The sequence below is a fragment of the Semicossyphus pulcher genome, unplaced genomic scaffold (assembly GCF_022749685.1).
Source record: "Semicossyphus pulcher isolate SPU_LCO1_2020_fin unplaced genomic scaffold, fSemPul1.0.p SCAF_16, whole genome shotgun sequence".
Classification (NCBI taxonomy): domain Eukaryota; kingdom Metazoa; phylum Chordata; class Actinopteri; order Labriformes; family Labridae; genus Semicossyphus; species Semicossyphus pulcher.
The window spans coordinates 3,264,531-3,290,023 of record NW_027211670.1 but is presented as its reverse complement, the minus strand read 5'-3'; the positions used below and the strand labels follow the sequence as shown (position 1 = coordinate 3,290,023).

Here is a 25,493-nt window from a genome sequence, read left to right as displayed (position 1 = left end):
CATAGAGCACATACACAATGTCTGAAAACCAGCCTGCTGGGGACTTTGCGTAAACACTGCAATACCAGGTTTGGTCTCTGGGGTTGCTATAGAGCACACACAAAGTCATGAAGAACAGCCTGCAGGGGACTTCTTAGAGAACTTCACCAGCCAAGTCATTTCCTATTCAGTGGAGTGGGTCGCACCGTGGGGACCATGGTTTTGGTCCCCACAGTGTTTTATGGTCCCCATGGTGTTGGTGTGTATTCAAGTCAATGTCCCCACCAGGATAGATAAATGAAAGCACACACACACACACCCCTCCTCTATTCTTTTTCTCCCATTATTAATGTTCCCCTTTCAGTTACAGTTACAGTTAGTCATATATACAATATGAATACATGTCTGTTCATAAATACAGGATGAAACATTTCATGTTGAAGTCATGTTTGTGTCAAAACAATTGGTTGCATTTGGTTTTACTGAGGGTAGAAAACAAAAATAAAGCTGTGAAATTAAAATAAAGAGGTGTCATAATTGATTAATTTTGGTCCTCCAATTTGATTAAAACTGAAAAGCAAGGACTCCAGGAAGAGTAGCCACAGTTAAACAGTCCAGTGTCTAATGGTGATCTAAATTCAACTAAATACATTATCTTCATATGTCCTAAATTAATGCACAGCTTGAATTATGGTTTTGTGGATATAGGCTGTACCTCCACCCCTCCTTTATTCTCTTCCCCCCATTAATGTTCCCCTTTCAGTTTACGAATGAGCAACTTGTTTTGTTTAGTTCAAGCAGTCAGCCTTGGCTGCAGCCTCTCTCAGCAAGTAGTCTCCTCCAAACTATCAGAAGTATGGCAGGTCAGTCACAGTGAGCCATTTTCAATGTTAGTTATCTTTGCATCTTGTCATGATCACATAACACTTGTTTAATCAGCTACTATCTCTCCCATGCTCTTTTTAGTGTCTACACTCTCAGATCAATACAGCCCACCTCCAGCAATATCAGCAGCAGCAGCCTCCTCACCAACTCCTTCAACAGAAGCTGTTCAGTGTACCCCATCAGGTAAAACATAGACTACTTTTGCTTTGCACTGGCCTCTAACAAATATATGAGGTGTGGACAATGATATGGTATGTTGTGATTCCATGTTACATTCTTTATGAATATGGGTTGCAACAATTCAACCAGTTATATTGTAAGGTATGTTTTTCTGTATGGTGTTTCAAATTCGTGCTCCATGTGCCCCCTTATAACTTTGAGCACCTGCCCCTCCAAAGCTGCCCCTCCGTGTTATTGACAGAAAGTGGGGATGTCGTTGGGAGATGAGTAACCCTAAGCCCCCACCTGGTTCCTCCAGGCGGACCTAAATGTGTGCATAATTGTAAAGTTTCTCCTGGATTGATACGTAGAAAGACTTGAACCACTTTGACACTTGAATGATCTCAGTAAAGTTTTGACAGATAGCTGTTTATTAAATCATTGCTTTCTTGTGTGTACAGTTTTTTTGGCGGAACAGGGAAGAATAAATGATCATTGAAAGAAGCAGTACCTAAACATGTCATTTGTATTACTTGTATTTTTTATATAAGGTCTTGATTGAGTCATTAATTCAGTGAGTTGACTTGCAACAGTAAAGCATTTGGAACACATCCTCAGATACACATCTTTTAAATTAACATGAACTCATACTGAGACAATACAACCTTTCTACACGTGAATTAAAATGAGACTGAAGCAGTCAACAGTTGTGACATTTAAAAAGCAGCAGACAATGTTTACAGAAAGCATCTGATTGTAGGATCAAAGCTGTTATTGATAATACCTGTCAATAACATCTTGAACAGGCCAGTTAAGCAAGAGTTGGCAATTTTGTAAAATCTGCTGTTACTTTTTGTTGACTTGCATGACATGATTTATAACACTCATATCTGGAGAGAGTGTCTGTGGAAACGTGTTCATGTACCATGTAACTTTTATTGACACTTCTGCATTTATCACTTTTATGATTTTCTTATTGTTTTGTGTCTCTGTATTGAATGTCCTGTCTGTAACTCTGTGTTGTTGCTGATGTCTAAGCAGGTCTCTCTTGAGAATGAGACCACGTGTCTCAGTGACATTACCTGTCTAAAGAAAGGCCAAATCAAACATCTGCATCTTTACTGTAAGGAAACAGCCTGCGTGCGATTTCATGGAAACTCAGCAGGCCTGGCTCTTTCTGAAAATGTCACCCGAAATCACATCTTAGCTCACAACTATTTATATTTTCCCAATTTCAGCGGACTTGTGTGCCAGACTATGTGTTGGCCCGTGTGCAGTATCCTCGGTAAGTGTTCGCCTGTTAACCTAACAGTGATATTCTCCCTGTTTGCTTTACATGCATGCTACATTTGAAGGACAGACATGACACTGTTTTTTTGTCCAACTCTCATCAAGAAAGTTTTCAAAAACTAACTTTTCATGGATTAGATTCCCATTTTGGCCCTTTGAGTTTCTTCCAGTAGGGTCCTCATGTCCAACAAGGCATCCTCCACAGCTCGAATCATATCTGCTGAATTCTTTTCTCTGCAGGTCTCAGAATAATAAAAACAATACACAACAATCTCAATGTGATCATCCAAAATACCATAGGAAATGTTGTATATCCCAGGATCTTCAGGGCCAACACATGGAAGAGTTCTACTCCGTGCTGTTACCTTGTGAAGGAGAAAGAAATAATTGTTGTAACACTGAGATCTCAGATACATATTCCTTTGTATGCTTTATGCTACGACAACATGCATTTAATGTTATAATGACATTTACTTTAAACCTAAGTACCAAATATTCAGTTTGAACAAGAAATGGTTCTTGTTTTAACAACATATAATTTTGCCTCAAGCAACAATAATTGTGTCTTTACTCAGAGAACCAAGGTCACAATATACTGTAATATTATCCATAACACCATGCAGGAGAATGGACTTGACATAGTCGCACTTTTTGTGAAAAAAAGTACAAATGATCAAGTTCATCAAAGCGATTTGGCCTGTTTCAGTTTTTTCTGACAAAAAATATTAAGTTTAATGAATTCGCAGTTTGAGTTACAAACATCTTGTTCACACGTGTACATTTCTACATAACTGTATTTGAAGAAAACTTGATTAATTGATTGAATGATTGGTTGACAGGATGTGCATCCATCTCTTTGGCTACAGTCCCATTTTTCTGTCTTAAAAATAACTTTTGTAAAATGTAAATGGATGGATTATTTTGAAGTGTGAACATGTCATACTAATGTGTGCACAGTGAAGATGAGGAATTTTTCATTTGAGGGGCCTGATTTTAATTTAGCAGAGAGAAAAGCTCAAAGGGTTTGTTTTTGCTCACAGTCTCCACTTGGTATTAGGATTAGCTTATATACACAATTCTATTACAACTATATTTGGGTTAGGGTTAGGTAAGTTACACTCACCAACATCCTCAGATTGTGATAGTGTTAGTCATGAAGTTACAAGAGGGTTGCATTTTAATTTATTTCCCAGTTTTAACTCTGACCCTTACCTGACTTGTGGACAACTGAAAGTCGAAGGCTTTATTGTAGGAGCTGTCTGTAAAGATATCAGGAGTAGGGAGCTTTTCTTCAACAGCCTGCTTCATCAGACCAAAGAAGTGTCCTTCTATTGCCTGTCCACGTACCGCCTGAAAAAAATGGAGACAATTCAAATTGTTCTGACTGTGGGTTATTACTAGTAATATTAAGTTTGTCCCTCAAGTTTAATTGCAATTCAGTATTTATCTTATTGATGATTCCAGGGATCTAGGATTATCTCGTGCATAAGACCACCGAAGAGGACAGGAACACAACCTACATGTATAATAATGCTGTTTAGTGCTACCACTGTTAAAAAATTCCCCTTGGTATATACATACTGCATATCTACATGAATATATACACTAAAACTGCGCACATGAAAGAAAGTTTACAGGAAGCAACAATACACTAAAGGTAGTAAAGAGTAAACAGTATGAAGTTAACTTGAGTTTTATTTGTTCCTTCCTGACCAAAAGAGGCGGTGCTTTGGCACAGGATATGATCTGTCTCTCACATGCGCAGGTCGAGTATATTATATCAACAAAGTCACATGTGACATGGGATGATGTAGGGTGCACATATACCTGCCCACATCATCACAAAAGACATCACTTAGAATCTTTTTTCACAGGTAATCCACAGAAAAAGGTTGAGTATTTGTAAAGGATAACCGGTGCCTTTTCGGTAGAAGCCCTGCAAACACTCGGTTGGAGCTACTGTTCGTCCTCCAAGGGCTGCAATAACACACTCACAACTACACTCCAAAGAGAAGGCTGTAAATATTGGGTCCCCCCCCCCCCCCGTCTCACAGCACCTCATTGCTGCAACGCTTACAGATTTTACCTTGCTGTGAATGGCATTGCAAAACCTCAAGATGTAAGTAAAGGGAGCCTGTTTCCGAGTCTCCTTTTCAATTTATTGCCAAGACTCTAAGCATATCCGCTTGTTGTGACCAACATGCAATTTCCTCACGTGATGAGAACATTTAGTGTGATAGCTGCATAGCTGTGAGCGATAGTTTGCATGTTTGCTTGGTGCTGAAGGCATTTATATGATCCAAGTTTTTCAAACTCCACTTTAGCTTTAGCTGCTGTACCTGCTTGATTACAGCAAACCGTTTCTTAGTTTCTTTTTTCTTTTGCTCTCTGATGAGTGCTCTATAACAATAAAGTTTATGAATGAGCCTACTGCACCCTGTTTAGTGTTATCACTTGATACTGGGGGATTTTATTTGATTTAAGTTAAGTAACTTTGACTTAGCAGCTTGCTGCTCTCTGTATGGGTCCAGCTGTGTCAGGCTTTCATTTGTGCTGTACCTGCACGGCCCCACAGCTAATCACCAGTGGTCACAATGGTCGCTTCACATGCCTGGGTATTATACACCAGATGGAGAAGCTGTCTGAAAATCACTGCAATCGTGCAAGGGATTGTATGACACAGGACTTGAAGTTAGCCAGATTCACTGAGTTGGAAGGATGGCAGCAGTAAGGCCAGCAGCCTTCATCTGGTGTTGCTTCAAATGTAGAGAGTGGGCCAAGACACTCCCCTCCTCAAGGTACTCTGCCCAGGAAGAATGCTAAGAAAGTTGATTGTTTAGCAGTTAAAGTGGAGATCCAGCCTCACGATTTATTGACATTAAGGGACTGCTCCTTAAATTTAGTCTAGCTAGCAGCCCAGACGCTCAGATCACCTCCTAACCCGCTAGAGTGGGAGGAGCATGCCCTATCTACATGGGCTTCCTGTAGCCAGTTCTGTGAGGGCAGATACAAGTAGAGGCTTCCAGCCAAGACTCTGACTGAGACTCCCAGCAGGGAGTGTATCCAGGGTAGGCTCTGAGGTTGCCCCAGCCAGTTAAGCCATTATGGTGTGTATGGCACTGGCCTGCTTGGGCCTGGATGAGCCTCTATTGTCACATGTCCAGGCTAGTATGTTTTTTAAGCTGGTCCCATTCAGGCTTCTTTATCTGTGCTGCCCTGTCAGCCATACATTGAGAAGCTCCACAGATGCTGGCAAGACCTGAAGTCTCTATCTGATCACATAGCTTATTTCTCACATAATATTGGCCCTGTCACAGTCAAAGCCTAAGTGATGCATCTCTGCATGCATCAGAGTCCTTAACACATTGCCCACTATGGTTCTTTTTAATGGAGACATCAGGTCCATAGGGACAGGAAGACATATCCAGTGCTAAAGCAAGCAAGTCATAGATATGTAGTTACGTCTGTAACTCTTGAAATGATTGATGCTGTTAATGACACTCACCATGCCAACGTTCCATTTGTGTGCTTTTATAGCTTTCTCCAGCAGATCGAGTTTCTCTGAGTTCTGTTTAAAACAGGAAAAAGACAAGATGTTACACCTCTTCTTTATAGACTGTCAGTGTTTATTAGTAGTAATCTGTGTTTATTACCATGACCACTGTGAAGCAGCGATTATGTCCACATTAATGTAATTAATGTAATTTTAAAAGCTAATACAAAAAAATAACCTTAAACAAATCCTAAATTGTGATAAAGCATCAGCTCAAAGATGATCACTTCCTGCGGGTTGGGAATGATGTTTGACTTGAGATCAGTTCATTACATTGAGTTACATTCAAGTTTCTCTCTATCAGACCTCTTTTCCAGGGTCATCGAAGGCTTTGACGAAGGCGGCAGAGGCAATCGTGGTTGCATTGACGACTCCTAAACGTCCCCGTCTAAACAGTCGCAGAGTAACGGGTTCGAGCGTGACACCAAGCTGCTTGTACATCCTGATGAGAGGACAGAAATATTTTCAACATGTCAGACTAGTACTGTTACTTTGTAAACACACGGATGAATGTTTTACTGTCTAGTTTCTTTCCTGTCATTACTTCATCCATGAATCCAGTTTGTGGCTGCTGAGGAAGTGTACTGTCTGTGACCACAGTAATGACTCTGCTTCAATTTTACTGACGCTGTTTGTAAAAACAGAATTGTTTCACCTCCGAAACAAGAATCTCTGTAGCTGCCTGACTAGATGATCCAGGTGTTTCACATGAAACCTTTGTAGATGTATGGTTACATTTGGTTTCTAACACTAAATACAAAGACATCTTATCTCCAAGTGACTTCTAAGCATCTCACCTGAGGTAGGCAAGCTGTAGTGCCATCTGGACGAAAGTATCAGGACTCATCTTGTGAGACTTCAGAACATTTTTCCCAAAGTGCTCAAAGTTTTTATCCTTCAGATCCAGACCTCGGTCCAGACTGTGTGTTGAGAGAAGATGTTTGCATAAATCTTTGTTAGCATACCTGAGGGCCCAATGATGACTTTTAATGTATTTTAAATGTAATGTATTATATTACGTTTAATATACAGAAAGGTGACAAATTTAAGACAAACCAACATGCAGCCTATAAGTCAGTTGTTTGGACAGAAGAGCTTGAGTGACTGTACAGTGTATGAATTAATCCTGTGTATTAATAAAAAATCAATATATATGTAGATTTTGCTTCTTCATTCTGTTGTTGTTGTTAAATCAAAATCGGGTCCCTAAAATCAGAATCCTCCAAAGTTTGAGTTGTCAAGGTCACATTCAAATGTGTTATCTACAGTAAGTCATTTTTAGTTTAAGTTTCTGCTTCATACTCCATGCTAATGGAAACAGCTTCATCTTCCCGTGTGTTTGTATTTATCTGTCTATCACTTATTTATCACAACTAACAGCTGCCCTCACATGTCCATGTGCTGCTTGGCCTCCTCGATGTCTTTCTTGATCTCAGGTGTGATGTTGAACTTTAGTTTCTGGGGAACGGGTAATTGCTCGATGGGACACCGGATCATTTGTGGCTTTTCTTTGTTCCTACGAAACAAAGAAACAATTTATTAATTGGAAAAATAACCACAGTCACCATTAACTAAGTATTACAATACAAAGAAACATTGCTGACAGAGCAAAACAAAGATTTGAAATGATTGGGTCTTTAAGAAGGAAATGTTGAATCAAATGTTTGATTAGTAATAAGAGGAAAAAGTGCAGCTAAAAGAGGCCAAAGTAAGAGAAAAACCCATCATCATGGCCGTCATGACTGATACAATAACAAAAGGTTTTGTTTTAATTTTACTTACCTAATCTTTAAGTACCTTTGACTGAATTTAAGAACATTGATAATTACATAAAACAATAAAAAAAGGTTCTGTGATGCTTTAGTTCTATAGTTCTATGATTCAGTAGTTTTCTGTTTCTGTAGTTCTGTGATTCTGTGGTTCTGTAGTTCTGTGGTTCTGTAGTTATGTGATTGTGTAGTTATGTGATTCTGTAGTTTTCTGTTTCTGTACTTCTGTGATTCTGTGGTTCTGTAGTTCTGTGGTTCTGTAGTTATGTGATTCTGTGGTTCTGTAGTACTATGGTTCTATAGTTATGTGATTCTGTGGTTCTGTAGTTCTGTGGTTCTGTAGTTCTGTGATTCTGTGGTTCTGTAGTTATGTGGTTCTGTGGTCCTTTGGTTTTTGTAGTTATGTTGTTCTGTAGTTATGTGATTCTGTGGTTCTGTAGTTATGTGGTTCTGTAGTTATGTGACTCTGTGGTTATGTGGTTCTGTAGTCCTATGATTCTGTAGTTATGTGATTCTGTGGTTCTGTAGTTATGTGGTTCTGTAGTTATGTGATTCTGTGGTTCTGTAGTTATGTGGTTCTGTAGTTATGTGACTCTGTGGTTATGTGGTTCTGTAGTCCTATGGTTCTATAGTTATGTGATTCTGTGGTTCTGTAGTTATGTGGTTCTGTAGTTCTGTAGTCCTATGGTTCTATAGTTATGTGATTCTGTAGTTCTGTGATTCTGTGGTTCTGTGGTTCTGTAATTCTGTGATTCTGTGGTTCTGTGGTCCTATGGTTTTTGTAGTTATGTGGTTCTGTAGTTATGTGATTCTGTGGTTCTGTAGTTATGTGGTTCTGTAGTTATATGATTCTTTGGTTATGTGGTTCTGTAGTTATGTGGTTCTGTGGTTCTGTAGTTATGTGATTCTGTAGTTCTGTAGTCCTATGGTTCTATAGTTATGTGATTCTGTAGTTCTGTGGTTCTGTAGTTCTGTGATTCTGTGGTTCTGTAGTTATGTGATTCTGTGGTTCTGTAGTTCTGTGGTTCTGTAGTTATGTGATTCTCTGGTTCTGTAGTACTATGGTTCTATAGTTATGTGATTCTGTAGTTCTGTGGTTCTGTAATTCTGTGATTCTGTGGTTCTGTGGTCCTATTGTTTTTGTAGTTATGTGGTTCTGTAGTTATGTGATTCTGTGGTTCTGTAGTTATGTGATTCTGTGGTTATGTGGTTCTGTAGTTATGTGGTTCTGTGGTTCTGTAGTTATGTGATTCTGTAGTTCTGTAGTCCTATGGTTCTATAGTTATGTGATTCTGTAGTTCTGTAGTTCTGTGATTCTGTGGTTCTGTAGTTATGTGGTTCTGTAGTTATGTGATTCAGTAGTTTTCTGTTTCTGTACTTCTGTGGTTCTGTAGTTCTGTAGTTCTGTGGTTCTGTAGTTATGTGATTCTGTGGTTCTGTAGTTCTGTGGTTCTGTAGTTATGTGATTCTCTGGTTCTGTAGTACTATGGTTCTATAGTTATGTGATTCTGTAGTTCTGTAGTCCTATGGTTCTATAGTTATGTGATTCTGTAGTTCTGTGGTTCTGTAGTTCTGTGATTCTGTGGTTCTGTAGTTATGTGGTTCTGTAGTTATGTGATTCAGTAGTTTTCTGTTTCTGTACTTCTGTGATTCTGTGGTTCTGTAGTTCTGTAGTTCTGTGGTTCTGTAGTTATGTGATTCTGTGGTTCTGTAGTTCTGTAGTTCTGTGGTTCTGTAGTTATGTGATTCTGTGGTTCTGTAGTTCTGTGGTTCTGTAGTTATGTGATTCTCTGGTTCTGTAGTACTATGGTTCTATAGTTATGTGATTCTGTAGTTCTGTGGTTCTGTAGTTCTGTGGTTCTGTAGTTCTGTGATTCTGTGGTTCTGTAGTTATGTAGTTCTGTGGTACTATGGTTTTTGTAGTAATGTTGTTCTGTAGTTATGTGGTTCTGTAGTTATGTGATTCTGTGGTTCTGTAGTTATGTGACTCTGTCGTTATGTGGTTCTGTAGTCCTATGGTTCTATAGTTATGTGATTCTGTAGTTATGTGGTTCTGTAGTTATGTGATTCTGTAGTTCTGTAGTCCTATGGTTCTATAGTTATGTGATTCTGTAGTTCTGTGATTCTGTGGTTCTGTAGTTCTGTGGTTCTGTAGTAATGTGATTCTGTAGTTATATGGTTCTGTAGTTCTGTGGTTTTTGTAGTTCTGTGGTTCTGTAGTTATGTGATTCTGTAGTTCTGAGATTCTGTAGTTATGTGATTCTGTTGTTATGTGATTCAGTAGTTCTGTGGTTCTGTAGTTCTGTGGCTCTGTAGTTCTGTGATTCTGTGGTTCTGTAGTTCTGTGGGTCTGTGATTATGTGGTTCTGTAGTTCTGTGATTCTGAGGTTCTGTAGTTCTGTGGTTCTGTAGTTAAGTGATTCTGTGATTCTGTAGTTATGTGGTTATGTGGTTCTGTAGTGCTGTGGTTCTGTAGTCCTATGGTTCTGTATGTGATTCTGTGGTTCTGTAGTTATGTGGTTCTGTAGTTCTGTGGTTCAGTAGTTCTGTGGTTCTGTAGTTATGTGAATCTGTGGTTCTGTAGTTCTGTGGTTCTGTAGTTGTGTGATTCTGTGGTTCTGTAGTTATGTGGTTCTGTTGTTATGTGATTCTGTAGTTCTGTGGTTCTGTAGTTCTATGGTTCTGTAGTTATGTGGTTCTGTTGTTATGTGATTCTGTAGTTTTATGGTTCTGTGGTTCTGTAGTTATGTGATTCTGTAGTTATGTGGTTCTGTGGGTCTGTAGTTATGTGGTTCTGTGATTCTGTGGTTCTGTAGTTATGTGGTTCTGTAGTTATGTGATTCTTTAGTTTTCTGGTTCTGTGAATCCTTTTTGTTCTCCTTGATTGTTCTCTTCCAGCTTGTTGACCTTCCAGCAGCTTCCAGCAGTTTCTTGTGATGTCAAACTCTTTTTTTTAACCCTTTGCTTCATCACTGAATATTTAATGATGTAAAACAAAGACCCACTCGCAGTTTTCTTAGACTTACATGTGTGCATTAACGAAGTCAATTATATCCAGACAGACGGTTCCATCAGCCACAGCATGAGAGTTATGACCTCCACACGACCCATCTACTCCAACAATGAACTGAAAATAAAACAGAGCAGTCATTAACATGTAAACATCTGAAATCATCTTTATGTGTCTCAATAATAGAAATAACACTGAGCAGACATTCAAACTGAATTTTAACTCCTTTAAGTCTTTCTCACAGCTGAATGTTGATTTCTGTTAGTTTGTGACATACAGGATCACTATCTCAGATGATTATATAACAGATGTAGATAAAACAGATATTTCAGATGTTGTCTGACTATTTTTTAGATGTAGATTTTTGTCATCAGGCCAAAGTATTATTTAAAAACACCAACAGATTGAATTAAGGAGGACCTGCAGTTTTCGGTAAAATTGTACTCATTTTTACTGTTTGCTTAAACAAATATTTCGCATCACTCTGTATTTCTTCACTGGTCAATGAGGAGCTGAACAAGAAGTCCAGAAGAGCTTGAACTTTCCTGTTTCAAAGTTATTGTCCTTTAACTTGTTCTGATACTCTTACATCAGGGGTCTGTTTCACAAAGCAGGTTCAACAAACTCTGAGTCTAACCCTGAACTCTGAGTTGATCTACTCTGAGATAGGAAACTCTGAGTTTTCGGTTCCAGAACAGCTGATAAGAGTTAGTTCAATCAACTCTGAGTAGGTTCAGCCAGAGTTAAGTGCGTGCACGCTGCCTGTAAAAAGCCAGCATTAATGGAGCCCCGACACCACGATTCACCATGGCAACGGTACACAAAAAGAGGTCCTCCTACGTCACACCAGTGGAGCTCGAAATCCTCACGCGGACGTTCAGCGAATACGAGCATGTTTTTAGAAAAATAAAGTAACACGGCTGCAGCTGCAAAAGACAGAGAAGCTCTGTGGGAAGAAACTGCTGCTCGAGTAAAATTTCAAGTTTGAACTGGTCTATTTATTTAATACTTAATCACGACCGGAAGCTAAAATTTATATTAATTTAGGAGCAATGCAGCGGGAGAAAAAAAACATCCATGGAAGCACTTCAATCATATTTTAAATATTAAACTAATGAAATATCATTCAGTGGCTGTTTTAATGTGCATTAGCTTTATCCCTAACATGATGCTGACTTCACATACATTATAATTCATGTTGATTAAACTGAATTGTGTTAGTTTAAAAAATAAAAAATCCAATAACTTACGGCGTCTTATTTGAGTGCTCTCGGCAGTGGTGGTGGAAAATCTAAAAATGATGACTTTGACACAGATTTGTCTTTTGATTTGTTTTATCATAATTATAAAAGACTTTTGCAAAGGGGTCAGAGCAGCACAGAGACGCAACGTTTCTTCTTTTAATTCGGCAACCGCTCAAACACATGCGTGAGACGGGCTAAATGAATGAGGAAGTCCAATGAGGGTTTTATATTCTAGAGGGAGGAGACAGAGCAAAACTCTGAGTTTCCTGAAGAAAACCTGCTCGCGACCAGGTTAGGTTCATAGAGTCTGTTACTACGGTAACTGACCGAGAGCTTAAGTTACCTCCCTTTGTGAAACGGAAAACTCAGAGTTTCCCTCATTTCAGGGTCATAAAATCATAAAATCAACGATTAACTTTTTCCACAGCCATTTTCAGACAAGATTGAATGTCCTAAAATTCCTAAAAACTTTAACCTGCAAGTTGCTCTTTAAAGAAAAGAAACACCTCTTCAACTGCAGCTTATAGTGTGTGTGTGTGTGTGTGTGTGTGTGTTATCTGACCTGCATCCCCTTATCAAACCAACGATTGGCGCTGTTCCAGCTGCTTCCTCCTCCATACAGCACCTGCCGAATATCTTGGCTGCGTTGACTGTTGTTAGCCAGAGGAGGCATCGGTCCGTCCAGACATAAGGTTAAGATGCTTCTCTGGATGGAGAGCACCGACTCTCTATTGGTTTCATCTGTAACATGTCTGAGATTAACTTAAAAGAAGTTACATATGCCGGCCCAAGACCACTTTATATAAGAACAAAGGCTGGAATCTGGTGTGTACATAGCAACACGCCTGCCTACAGACGCACCTGGCTCTTAAAGGGAATGAGAGCTGACACTCTGATTGGTTTGATTCACGTTACACCCAAAACACACCGATGAATAATAAAGACACAAGGTAACGTTGTGTTGTGTGTTTCAGTCATGTTTTCAAAGCTGCAGTATATGGTTGTATGATCAGTGATGTATTTTTGACAAACACACACACACACACATATGTGTGTTATGTTCTGTTTTTTGTGTTGTGTTTGTTGTGTCTTATTGTGTAGTTGCTGGTGTTGATGTTGGTTTAGTTTTACTGATTGTGTTTCTCACCCTTGGTGAGGTTCTCATAAATTTTGCTCCACACGTCTCGGCGCTGAGTCGTCAGGATGCCGACAGGTTCTGGGTCGATCTCCAGTGATGAGTCGTAGATTCTTTCCAGCTGAACACAGAGCTCCTCTCTGTTGAGCAGAGTCCCATCGCTGTGGTAAACGTCCATCACGAAGAACTGGATCACACACAAGAACAGGATCACAAACTAAACATTCTAAAGACTCTGTTTGAGCCCTAGTCACCTGAAAAAAACCTTGATTTAAATATCGATTAATAATAATCTAAAGAGGAAACCATGTTGATTTTCAAAGTAAAAGTACAAAGTTGTTATTTAAATTTAAGTAATTAAGTAATTAAATTGGATTCACAAAATATTCTCAGTTCAACTCTTGGCTCAATTCTCATATGTTTAATTATCTGTGCGATGCTAATCAAGCAGGTTCAAGTTTCAGGATTAAAGTTTCATCAAAGAGAGGTGTTCCTCACCTGGCCGTTGTGAACCACACTGATATGTTTGGGGGGGTTGGGGGTCTTGGCGTAAAACACCAGAGAATCCATCTCCAGATGTGGGAGTCTGTTGGATGAATACAGCTGCTGATGCTGCGTCATACACAGCGGGATGCCTTGCAAGTGCGTAACAGGAACTGTGTCACTGCAAAACATTTAATCAATCAATATCATTCATAACACTTGATGATGACTGGCACTGATGGTACAGACTTCTCTGAGGGTAACCCCATAGCCCCCCATCTTTGACACATGTGAAACAGTTAACATCACATGTGAAAGGTCAATATCACATGTGAAACAACTCGCATCACATGTAAAGGGTTAACATCACATTTAAAATAGGTAACTTTGCATGTGAAAGGTTAACATCACATGTGAAAGGTCAACATCACATGTGAAACAGTTAACATAACTGAAACTGCTGGAAACCATCTAGACAGCTCCCCCTTCAATCTCTTGTCAACTGCCTGTACGAAAAAACTGGATGTCATCTAGCCTACTCAAACTCAACAGTTATAAAACCGAGCTCATGGTTGTTAATAACTTAAATAAAACAAAATGAATGTTATTTGGGAATTGCAGAATTAATAAACAAGTACAAATAAAGATAGATGGGGTGCAGATTGAAAGGGTTCATGAAAATAATTTCCTTGGGGTGATAATAGATGAGAAAATTAGTTGGAAACCACACATCAAACATGTTCAAAGTAAACTATCAAGAAGCATTTCAGTTCTAAATAAAGCAAAACAGGTTCTGGATCATAAATCACTACGCATCCTGTACTGTTCCATTGTCTTACCATATTTCAATTCCTGTGTAGAGATCTGGGGCAATAATTACATGAGTTCAATCAATTCACTAACTATTCTACAAAAACGGGCAATACGGGTCATTCATAATGTCGGCTATCAGGATCATACTCACTCAATCTTCATACAGTCAGAATTATTAAAATTTACAGACATAGTGAAATTCCAAACAGCACAAATCATGTACAAAGCTAATAATAACTTTCTGCCACAAAATATACAAAAATTGTTTAAGAAACAAGAGGGGGGGATATCCGGGGGGATCTGACACACCAAGCTCCTCTCTCTCTCTCTGTCTCTCGCCCACTTTCTCAATATGCATTTATGTTATATTAATGCATCTCATTAATGATGTATCTTCTTGTCCCATTAACGTAACTACGTTTTTAAGCTCCCTTGTCTTGTAGGTTCCTGGAGATTGATGCTGCAGACCTGGGGTCTGTTTCACAAAGCAGGTTTATTGAAAACTCTGAGTCTGTTAACCCTGAAATGAGGGAAACTCTGAGTTTTCCGTTTCACAAAGGGAGGTAATTTAAGCTCTCGGTCAGTTACCGTAGTAACAGACTCTACGAACCTAACCTGGTCGTGAGCAGGTTTTCTTCAGGAAACTCAGAGTTTCGCTCTGTCTCCTCCCTCTAGAATATAAAACCAATTTGGTTTTATATTCTCTTATATTCTCTTATATTCTATCAATTCGACTTCCTCATTCATTCAGCCCGTCGCACGCGTGTGTTTAAGCGGTTACTGAATTAAAAGACGAAACGTTGCGTATCTGTGCTGCTCTGACCGCGTTGCAAAAGTCTTTTATATTTATGATAAAAAAAATCAAAAGACAAATCTGTGTCAAAGTCATCATTTTTAGATTTTCCACCGCCACTGCCAAGAGCACTCAAATAAGACACCGTAAGTTATTGGATTTCTTTTTTTTAAACTAACACATTCAGTTTAATCAACATGAATTATTATGTATGTGAAGTCAGCATCATGTTAGGGATAAAGCTAATGCACATTAAAACAGCCACTGAATGATATTTCATTAGTTTAATATTTAGAATATGATTGAAGTGCTTCCATGTATGTTTTTTTCTACCGCTGCATTGCTCCTAAATTAATATAAATTTTAGCTTCCGGTCGTGATTAAGTATTAAATAAATAGACCAGTTCAAACTTGCGCATTAACTCGAGCAGCAGTTTCTTCCCACGCCGCTTCTCTCTCTTTTGCAGCTGCAGCCATGTTACTTTATTTTTCTGAACGTCCGCATGAGGATTTCGAGCTCCACTGGTGTGACGTAGGAGGACCTCTTTTTGTGTACCGTTGCCATGGTGAATCGTGGTGTCTGGGCTCCATTAATGCTGACTTTTTACAGTCAGCGTGCACGCACTTAACTCCGGGTGAACCTACTCAGAGTTGATTGAACTAACTCTGATCAGCTGTTCTGGAACCGAAAACTCAGAGTTTCCTATCTCAGAGTAGATAAACTCAGAGTTCAGGGTTAGACTCAGAGTTTGTTGAACCTTCTTTGTGAAACGGACCCCTGCTGCTGCGGACCTGCTTGACCTAGACTGCAACAACTATTAACATCAGTCTTCCCCAAAGTATCATTATTATGGTTGCTAATGCTAATAGTAGACCTGTTGACTTCAAACTGCTACAATTATTTTTATCAGCCTTTCATCATTATTATGCTGTTCTTGCTTATTTTACACACATTTGTACCATTATTATTGGCATTGTAACTATAGGTATTGTCTGTGGTTGTTGTTGTTGTTGTTTTGTGCTCTCTTTGCCTGTCTCTATCCTGCATCTCCTTCTATCCCACTTTTCGGCCCATCCAGTCTCTTCAGATGTTCAACATGAGTCTGGTTCTGCTCGAGGTTTCTGCCTGTTAAAGGACGTTTTTCTGCCAATGTACTGAATGTTGCTCAGAGCTGCTCACAGTGATTCATGTTGGGCCTCTCTTTAAATAACATTAAGAGTCTGTCTAGACCTGCTCTGTCTGTAAAGTGTCTTGAGATCATTTTTGTTCTGATTTGGTGCTATACAAATACTATGTGATTGATTGAGTGATTGATTGATTGATGCGAAAGGTTAACACACATGTGAAATAGTTAACATGACGTGTAAAAACAATCGTGTGCAGTGTTTTAAACTCTCCTAATTATAATAATTTTAACATGAGTTTCATGTTTGGAGTGTTGATCCAGAGCAGAAGGTTACACTAAGTATGAGAGCAAACACCTGAGTTAAAGTTTAAGCCAATTTGAGTTTCAGATTTTATACCTTAAACAACAATTTATAAAAACATTTTTTATTGTCAGGGCTACTTATCATCAAGTGTTTAACTGCTTGCTTTGCTCATATTTGTAGGTGAAAAAACTTGAGAAAGTTGATACACTGTTATTTGTGCACATACAATATGTGAAGAAAGATTTTAAAACTCACGTTTCAACCAACACTTTATAGTCCAACATAGCAATGGCTATATCAGCAGCACACCTGAACACAGAGAACATGGTTATTATTAATCATTATTATTATAATTGATCAGCAGCACACCTCATTTTCACACTGACAGACATTTAGTTCACATGCTAAAAATGATTCGAAAAAATGTGTGTGTGTGTGTGTGTGTGTGTGTGTGTGTGTGTCTGTTTACCTGATCTGTCCCTGTTTGTCTTTGAAGGCCCTTCGGGGAAAAACCCCTGCAACATTGGAAAAAACTGGCAAAGGCTTCCGTTTGCTCAGATACTCACTCCTCACATAATCTTCTGTTAACTGTCAACAACAACACACAGACACAGAAGAGGACAGAAGAGTCTCTATGTTTTATTGTGTTGTTCATTCTAAATTAAAAGTGAAATTAAACAAAACTAGTACATTTGGTTCATTTTGACTTTTTTAAATCAAACCTCTTCTTTAACTTTCAGAACACAACACACAGACGGACCAAGAGGCAAACTCAGTTGCTAGAAAGGAAGCCAACGCTTAAGTGTCAAAACCCGCAGTTCCTCTGGTGTCCACTTGAGGCTGTCTCCAGCGGTGAGTCAGTCCATATAGAGCCCCATGTTAAAATGTCAAACTTTATAGCAGAAATAAAAAACAGGGAGAATCTTTATACAACTCACCTGTTTACATTATATTAAGGCTTAAATGATGCGTCTTTAGGGGCGTGGCCTGTGTGCTATGTGTGTGCTAGGTGTCACCTCAGCTAATTCAGTCACTGAACATAACCTCTGGGCCGTGTTTGTGCTGTTGGAGCGTTATGGAGATTTTTTCATGTAAATATCAAACAAATTATATAAAATTAAAGACTTAACTTGTTTAAGGTTAACTGGTTCGCTCACTCTCCCACACTGTTATATCCGCTCTCCCACTGGAGAGGATTTAATGAAGTTAATGAAAGCAGGTTTATGTGTCCACATGTCTGATTGTATAAGAAGCAGCTGATTTAGAGGAGGAAGAGTTACAAGCTGCAGGATTAAGCTCAGGAAACTCACAGACGGACTCACCCAGTTCTCAGTTGTTTCTGCTTTCCTCTGTAGACCTCTCTGCAGCTTCTCTCCAACTCCGCCAGGTTTCTGAAACTCTTCCAGCAGCTGTTTTGTCCGCTGCAGCTCGTCGGGCTCCACAAGGGGCTCCAAGACCTTTAAGTACAGCTCACAGGTCTGCTTCAGAGGGGGGACAGGCAGTCTGGGCAGACACTGCTTCTGGCTCATGTTTCTTCCAGAAACCAGAGTCACAGGTTTCAGCAGGTTAGAGGGTTTCAGCATCCCCACCTTCACCTGATGGATGCAGCAAACACGTTTGTTAATAAGTGTAATAATATAAAATAATATTAATATTTTAATACTATAATATAAATAATAATATTAAATAAATAATATTTCAGAAGAGTTTAACTTTTTCATTAACAATACTAATAATAACTTATCTTTTTGTCTCACTCCGATCGTGTCAGCTGCTCAGATATTTAAAAGTAGTACAGGGACTAAAACATTTTATGTCACATTTAATGATACTCTGCATGATTATTACTATTGTTATTATTATTATTATTATTAATAACATTAACCCTTATTATGATGATCAAACAAGAAAAAACAAGTTTGTTACTCACCAGATTTCTGCTGCAGATTCTCAACATGTTTCTTTTTTTCACTAGTTCTTTTGAGTGATGAAGGTTCAGGTGTGAAAGGTGTGCTGTCTGTTACTGCGACCCTATCTGACATGACATGAATGCTTGTTTGTTTCTGGACTCTTATGATGTCACAAACTGTCAAACTGGGGCTTCTCACTAAGTAAATATGTCTTTCCAAACTTTATTTGTCTAGTTTTCCTAAACAAACAGAAATAAACAAATCAAACCTGCAGAATTTTATTGCGATTTGCAGTGTTTTAATGTTAAAAAGTTAAAACATTTAAAATGTCACATTTATGTTTACTACAATATGGTAATATATGGTATATATGCATATATGGTTATACTGACAGAGAATAATAACAGTTATGAGGATCTGTTGTATCTGATATTTAAAGAGAAGGGAATGTTCACATACTCTGCAATGAATCTGTGAAAACACAATTTAAAGAAAGTTATATTTTAATTCCATTATAACTGTGATTAATTCTTCTCCACAATATGTTCGTGTTTGTTCACTAAACTACTTTAAACTGCTCACCTTGCTTCTCTTCTGTTATTTCTTCCCATACTTCACCTGCATACCTGCACACAGCGGCTCTTTCTGTTTTTCTCTCCCTCCATGCCTCTGGTCTGTTTCCATTCATCATGAGCTGCACATTTTACAAAGTCGGCCAAAAAACACTCACTCACTTTTTGTATTTTTTCACCCACGATCATGTTTCACAGCAGCAGGTGAGCCATGCATGAAGGAGGCTCGTCAATAAAGACGTTCACTTTTAAATGACACCCCCCTCATCCGACAGGGAAAAGTCTCCCGCTTGTGAGGGACATGTGTAAAAGGGTAACTCTAGAAAATGTTGGGGGCAGACGGTCCTGAATTTTTCAGGAAAATATCACGAGTGTATGTGTGAAAGGGGCTTCAGAGAGCTCCTAACTTAGCTGAAAACATTCTAGCAAGGAGTTCTAGCGTAGGAGTGATTTAGAAACACTCTCAGAGCAACTCTGAGCAAGGAAAGGACAGACGCCTTTCGGTGTGATTGACCCCGTTGCTAGATATGACACAATCTTTCATAAGCTGTGATTGGTTAATCCAAAAAAAAAAAAAAAAAAAGCATGATCATAGAATCTAGTCACAAAATTGTGTCGCTGTGTCACATTGTGACAGCGCTGTAATTGTGATCACCCTGATGATTGACGGTTGCGACAGATCCAAGTCATCACTGCTGCACTGCTGTATTTTTCCTGTTGCCAAATATCTAAATGTTGTGATCACTTTCCGGTCACTCAAGTCTGAAGTCTTTAGAATAGAAACAGCCCCGTCACTAAAACAACTCTATGTCAAATTATCTTTATTTACCTATTTACTCTTCCTGTTCTTACATGCAGGATCTGCCCCAAGGCTTTCAGAGCCGTAAACAGGTCCCTCATCCCCACGGCAGTGCATAAACAAACTGACTGAAACATCAGAACACATGTAAGGAAACATTTCAAGTATCTATGAAACAGTCTGAAACAAAAACATTTGTGAAAAGACAAACTTTTATTTCACTTTTAAAAAATACAAACATTTCCAAGTGACATTATAGTCAGAACAACACACAGCTGTAACCTGCTACTGTACTAGTACTAACCTGCTACTCTGCTACTACTAACCTACTACTACACTAGATAGATAGATAGATAGATAGATAGATAGATATGTAGATAGGTACTTTATCGATCCCGAGGGAAAGTTAGGCATCCAGTAGCTTATGACATATGAAATCACACATCTGTCAACCCAACCCCCCACCCCTCTTAAGCCCATAAGAAAATACTAAAATTAGAGACAAAAAATTTAATAAAAGCAATGAAAATAAAGGCTATTAAAATCACAACTGTTCACTGCAACATTGAGTAATGGCTGTACGGAGATAGTAAACATGATGACGGTGCAAATGTGCATACGGTTTTATAACTAAAAATAAGCGAGCATTAAAGTGTCATAATGCTTTACGTCCTGTTGTAAATTCACTTTTTGTATCTGTTCGTTGTTTGTTTGTTACTAGTACTTATCAACTACTCCACTACGACTAATCTACTACTTAACTTAAGTCTCTGCTGATGTGGTCTGCGGAGAGGCAGCCAAAGCATATGTCCTTGGTCTTTAAAAAAATGACCTTTTTTCTATGTGTTATTTAGACATTTTTTACACACACATATCCAATGAGTGGTCTACAACTACAGAAGGGGCAGTAATGTTCAGGCTGCTTTTTGTTACGATCTTTTAGGATTGACCCAAACGCAGGACACAGTGGAATTTTGGAGAAGAAAAGAGTTTTAATGATGCTCGGAGCAGAATGAGTGGCCTGATGGCTGGGAAGGGAATCCTTGGGGCAGCAGGAGAGTGTGAGGCAAGTGGTGAAGCTGAGGTGTCTTGAGGGAAAGCAGGGCTGGCAGAACAGGCGTAGGTGATCCTGAGGCAGAGAAAAAACAAGTTAGGAACTAATAAGGCAACAATAAGGCAAGTTCACTTCTTTACTAAATACAAAATTATTTGGCCGAGAGCGTGGCTACCACTGACGGTTGAACGACAATCTGGCGATGAGTAACTGAAGAACCAGGGTTGAAGTACTGCAGGCTTGATGAATTGATGAGAGGAAGGTGTGCAGACTGGGAGGAGTGAAGAGCCGATTGAGAGCAGGTGTGCAGGAGGAGCAGAGCTGGGAGTCGGGAAGTGGGGAAGCCACTCCCATGCCAGGTACACACAGACAACCAGACACAGAGGCTGCTTCCCAAGTCTCTTATTTGATAGCTCCTCGCTCCTCGCTCCTCGCCCGAACCGGAATCAGTTCCGGAGCCGCCATATTGAGGATCGTCTCAAAGCTCTTATAAGCTCTTATCGCTTATCGGAGCGAGGAGGAGCGAGGAGCGAGGAGAGAGGAGGGAGTTCCGAGGAGAGATAAGCGAGGATACACGAGAGCAGCCTCCACGGAAGTCTTTTACTGGCCGACACGCCCCCTTTCTACAGATCAGTTAGTGATTGGACGCTGCAGCAGATCGGACTTATGTGAATCTTCACAACATCACCGGAGTTTCATATCGCAGAGAGGAAGAAGCGGACCTTAAAACAGACTTTACAGGGCACCTTGAAACCGACTATAAACAACGTCGGTATAATTCGTTGGTATCTGACAAGCTGAGATCGTTTAGAATGAAATATTGATCATAACTTGTTGTAAAATATATAAAATGCAGTGAATAACTGCAGATTTGATTTGTTTTCTGAGTCAAAATCTGAGTAAAAATAAGTTAATTGTCTAAAAATCAAAAGTGGCAAAAACAGAATAATTTCTATTAAATTGAATCTAAAGAAATACCTCTTGTCAGAGGATCAGTTATTTCCCTGCTAACTTTTATTACAGATGAATGAATGAATTCAGAGGGAGCAGGAGAGTCTCTCTGTCAGCAGGTAACACTACGTGTGAGAGTGATCATCAGTGAGGTCGGGTTTGATCAGCGTGACGTGATTTCTATTTATCCTGAAACTTTTAGCCTAATCAATAATGTTCATAGTTCATGAACAGACAGTTTTTGGGCTGGTTAAATAATTAATTCAGATCAGATGATCAGTGATCGAAAATGTAAATAATGAACAAATAATATAAAGACACAGTGCTGGTAAGAAATGTCCGTCTGGCTCTGCAGCAGGAACACAGACTGCAGCCGGTTCTTCATGTGCAGGTGTTTGTTAAACAGGTAACAGGATACAGAGAGAAAGCACTGTTACTGTGTGTTTTATTAGAATGAATACAGTGCACATGTGTGCAAACACAAACAGCTGTTAAAGCAGACTGACAGCTGATCCAGCGGTGATCAGCTGACGCGATCATCACAAACGGACGTCGCAGCACGTGACGCTTCATCGGAAAGGACGTCTCATGTCTCTTAAAAAACATTCCCTCGTTTCCTCTCTCCTCTCTTGGTTTCCTCGCGTCTCTCCATGCATCTCTGGTGGGAGGGACTAAGACGCAAGTGAACGACGCAAGTGAAGGGAACATGGATGCAATTTAAGAGACTTGGGAAGCAGCCACAGACAATGAGGGACAGACAGGGGAACACTGGGAACACAAGGAGAGGGAAAACACAGAGAAACACTAGGAGATAAGCTGTGGCACTGCCACAGCCATAACACTTTTCTTTTGGGGCAATGGCAATACTTGTGACCAAAGTACTGCCTGATAATATTGAGAGTTGTGACTTGACAGGGGATCTAGGCATGCCTTAACTAGCCGGCTGATCTTGAAATTCACCAAAAAAGTTGGTCTGCTGCTTTAAGAGCTTGTTTTTCGGTAAAACAGACAAGCTCTAAAACTCTGACCCAACAATTATGTTGTTCTTACCACTCACAGGTTTCTTTGCACCCTGAGCTTGTTTGGCAACTTGAGCACAATGCTTTTCATGTTGGATACTGTGTCGAGTTACTCCATGTCTTCCATTTCCTCAAAAGCATTGCAGCCACTCCTCAAGAATATGGTGTAACATTACAAGGTTACGGTTAGATAATGATTAATATTACAGCTTGTAATTGTAACATTAACATCTCTGTGTGTAACTGTAACATCTCTCTGTAACTATAACATCTTTCTGATTCTAACTGTAACGCCTCTCTATATGGAACTGTAACATCTCTCTGTATGTAAATGTACATCTCTCTGTATGTAACTGTAAAACCTCTCTATATGTAACTGTAACACCTCTCTATATGTAACTGTAACATCTCTCTGTATTTAACTGTAACACCTCTCTATATGTAACTGTAACATCTCTCTGTATGTAACTGTAACACCTCTCTATACGTAACTCTAATACCTCTCTGTAAATGTATGTAACAGGAACACCTCTCTATATGTAACTGTAACATCTCTCTGTTTGTAACTGTAGAATCTCTCTGTATGTAAATGTAACACCTCTCTATATGTAAATGTACCATCTCTCTGTATGTAACATTAACACCGTTCTATATGTAAATGTAACTTCTCTCTATATGTAACTAAGATCTACCTATATGTAACTGTAACATCTCTCTGTATGAATGGCAAGGCAAGGCAAGTTCATTTATATAGCACATTTCAGCAACAAGACTGAAGAGTGCTTTACACAGAACAACAAAGCAAAGAAACACATTATAAAACAAGACATTAAAAAGCTAAGTGAAGATAAAATAAAAACAGCTAAAACAGAAGCCAAAATATAAAAAATAAGAGTAAAAGCTAAAGTGCAGATATAAATAATTAGAATAGTTATTAAAATAAAAGTATTAAAATCATTTAATAAAAGGCAGCTGTGAACAGGTGAGTCTTCATGCTTGATTTAAAAGAAGTAAGTGTTTCAGCAGACCTGCATGTTTCTGGGAGTTTGTTATCCAGAAATAAGGAGCATAAAAACTGAATGCTGCTTCTCCATGTTTGGTTCTGACTCTGGGGACAGAAAGCACACCTGTCCTTGATGACCTTAGGGGTCTGGATGGCTCGTACTGTGTCAGTAGATCACAAATGTATTTTGGCCCTTGACCATTCAGCACTTTGTAAACCAGCAGTAGTATTTTGAAGTCTGTTCTCTGACAGACAGGGAGCAAGTGTAAAGACCTCAAAACTGGAGTGATGTGATCTACTGTCCTGGTCTCAGTGAGGACTCGAGCAGCAGCGTTCTGAATTAGTTGCAGTTGTCTGATTGATTTTTTAGGGAGACCTGTAAGGACACTGTTACAGTAATCGAGTCAACTGAAGATAAATGCATGGACCAGTTTTTCCAGATCCTGCTGAGTCCTTTAATCCTGGATATATTATTGAGGTGGTAGTAGGCCGGCTTTGTAATTTTTTAATGTGGCTTTGAAAGTTCAGGTCTGACTCCATGACTACACCCAGGTTCTGGCTTGGTCAGTGGTTTTCAACACTAATGACTGAAGCTGTGCGCTGACTTTTAATCGTTCCTCTTTAGCTCCAAAAATAACTACCTCAGTTTTGTCTTTGTTCAACTGAAGAAAATTATGGCACATCCACTCATTGATTTGTTCAAAGCATTTTACTAGTGCTTGTGTGGGGCCATGGTCCCCTGGTGACATTGTGATGTAGATCTGTATGTCGTTTGTATAGTTATGGTAACTAATTTTGTTGTTTTCCATAATCTGAGCCAGTGGAAGCATGTAGATGTTAAACAGAAGAGGCCTTAGAATGGAGCCTTGGGGAATTCCACATGTAATCTTTGTCTGCTCAGATGTAAAGTGACCTATAGACACAAAGTAGTCCCTGTCCTTTAAATAAGAACCAAACCAGTTTAGTACCATGCCAGAAAGTCCAACCCAGTTTTCCAGATGGTCGAGTAATATCTTATGGTCAACTGTGTCAAATGCAGCACTAAGATCGAGTAGTACTAAGACTGAAACTCTGCCACTGTCTGTGTTGAAGCGGATGTCATTAATCATCTTGACGAGAGCCGTCTCAGTGCTGTGGTGTGGTCGAAAGCCTGACTGGAAGACATCAAAGCAGTTGTTAACCGTCAAAAAGTAACCCGTAACTGTAATACCTCTCTGTATGTGTAACTACACTGAACAAAAACTATAAACGCAACACTTTTGTTTTTGCTCCCATTTTTCATGAGCTGAACTCAAAGATCTAAGACTTTTTCTATGTACACAAAAGGCCTATTTCTCTCAAATATTGTTCACAAATTTGTCTAAATCTATGTTATAGTGGAGCGGCTAAGAGCTGATTTTAGGCAGAATCGTGCATTTGGTGATACAAGCATGAAAATTGGCATGAGCAGTCTCCATGAGTCACTTGACAAGAAAATTGTCCCAGCCACTTGAAATTTCAAGATGGCGGCCATTTTCAAGACGGCTGCCATAATAATATAATATAATATATAATATAATATAATATATTTTCTCATGTTAATTTGAGTTCCTAAAAAGGCCAAGAGTGTTTTTTTGACTGTGTTTTGTCTAATTCCTCACC

General features: G+C 39.1%; 1 protein-coding gene across 1 annotated transcript in view; it reads right to left on the bottom strand.

Moving 5' to 3' along the window:
- Positions 1–18,501, bottom strand: part of LOC138593609 (carnitine O-acetyltransferase-like) — a 30,419-nt gene extending 11,918 nt beyond the window's left edge. Inside the window, exons 1-13 of the mRNA XM_069664680.1 lie at positions 18,475–18,501; positions 17,867–18,139; positions 17,014–17,132; positions 16,800–16,853; positions 13,523–13,688; positions 13,037–13,211; positions 12,452–12,630; positions 10,662–10,762; positions 7,257–7,382; positions 6,664–6,786; positions 6,173–6,308; positions 5,819–5,881; positions 3,526–3,663 (exon numbers count right to left, since the gene is read on the bottom strand). Of these exons, the coding sequence (XP_069520781.1) occupies positions 3,526–3,663; positions 5,819–5,881; positions 6,173–6,308; positions 6,664–6,786; positions 7,257–7,382; positions 10,662–10,762; positions 12,452–12,630; positions 13,037–13,211; positions 13,523–13,688; positions 16,800–16,853; positions 17,014–17,132; positions 17,867–18,139; positions 18,475–18,501 (1,680 nt within the window). The remainder of the gene's footprint in view (positions 1–3,525; positions 3,664–5,818; positions 5,882–6,172; positions 6,309–6,663; positions 6,787–7,256; positions 7,383–10,661; positions 10,763–12,451; positions 12,631–13,036; positions 13,212–13,522; positions 13,689–16,799; positions 16,854–17,013; positions 17,133–17,866; positions 18,140–18,474) is intronic.
- Positions 18,502–25,493: the final 6,992 nt, after the last annotated feature.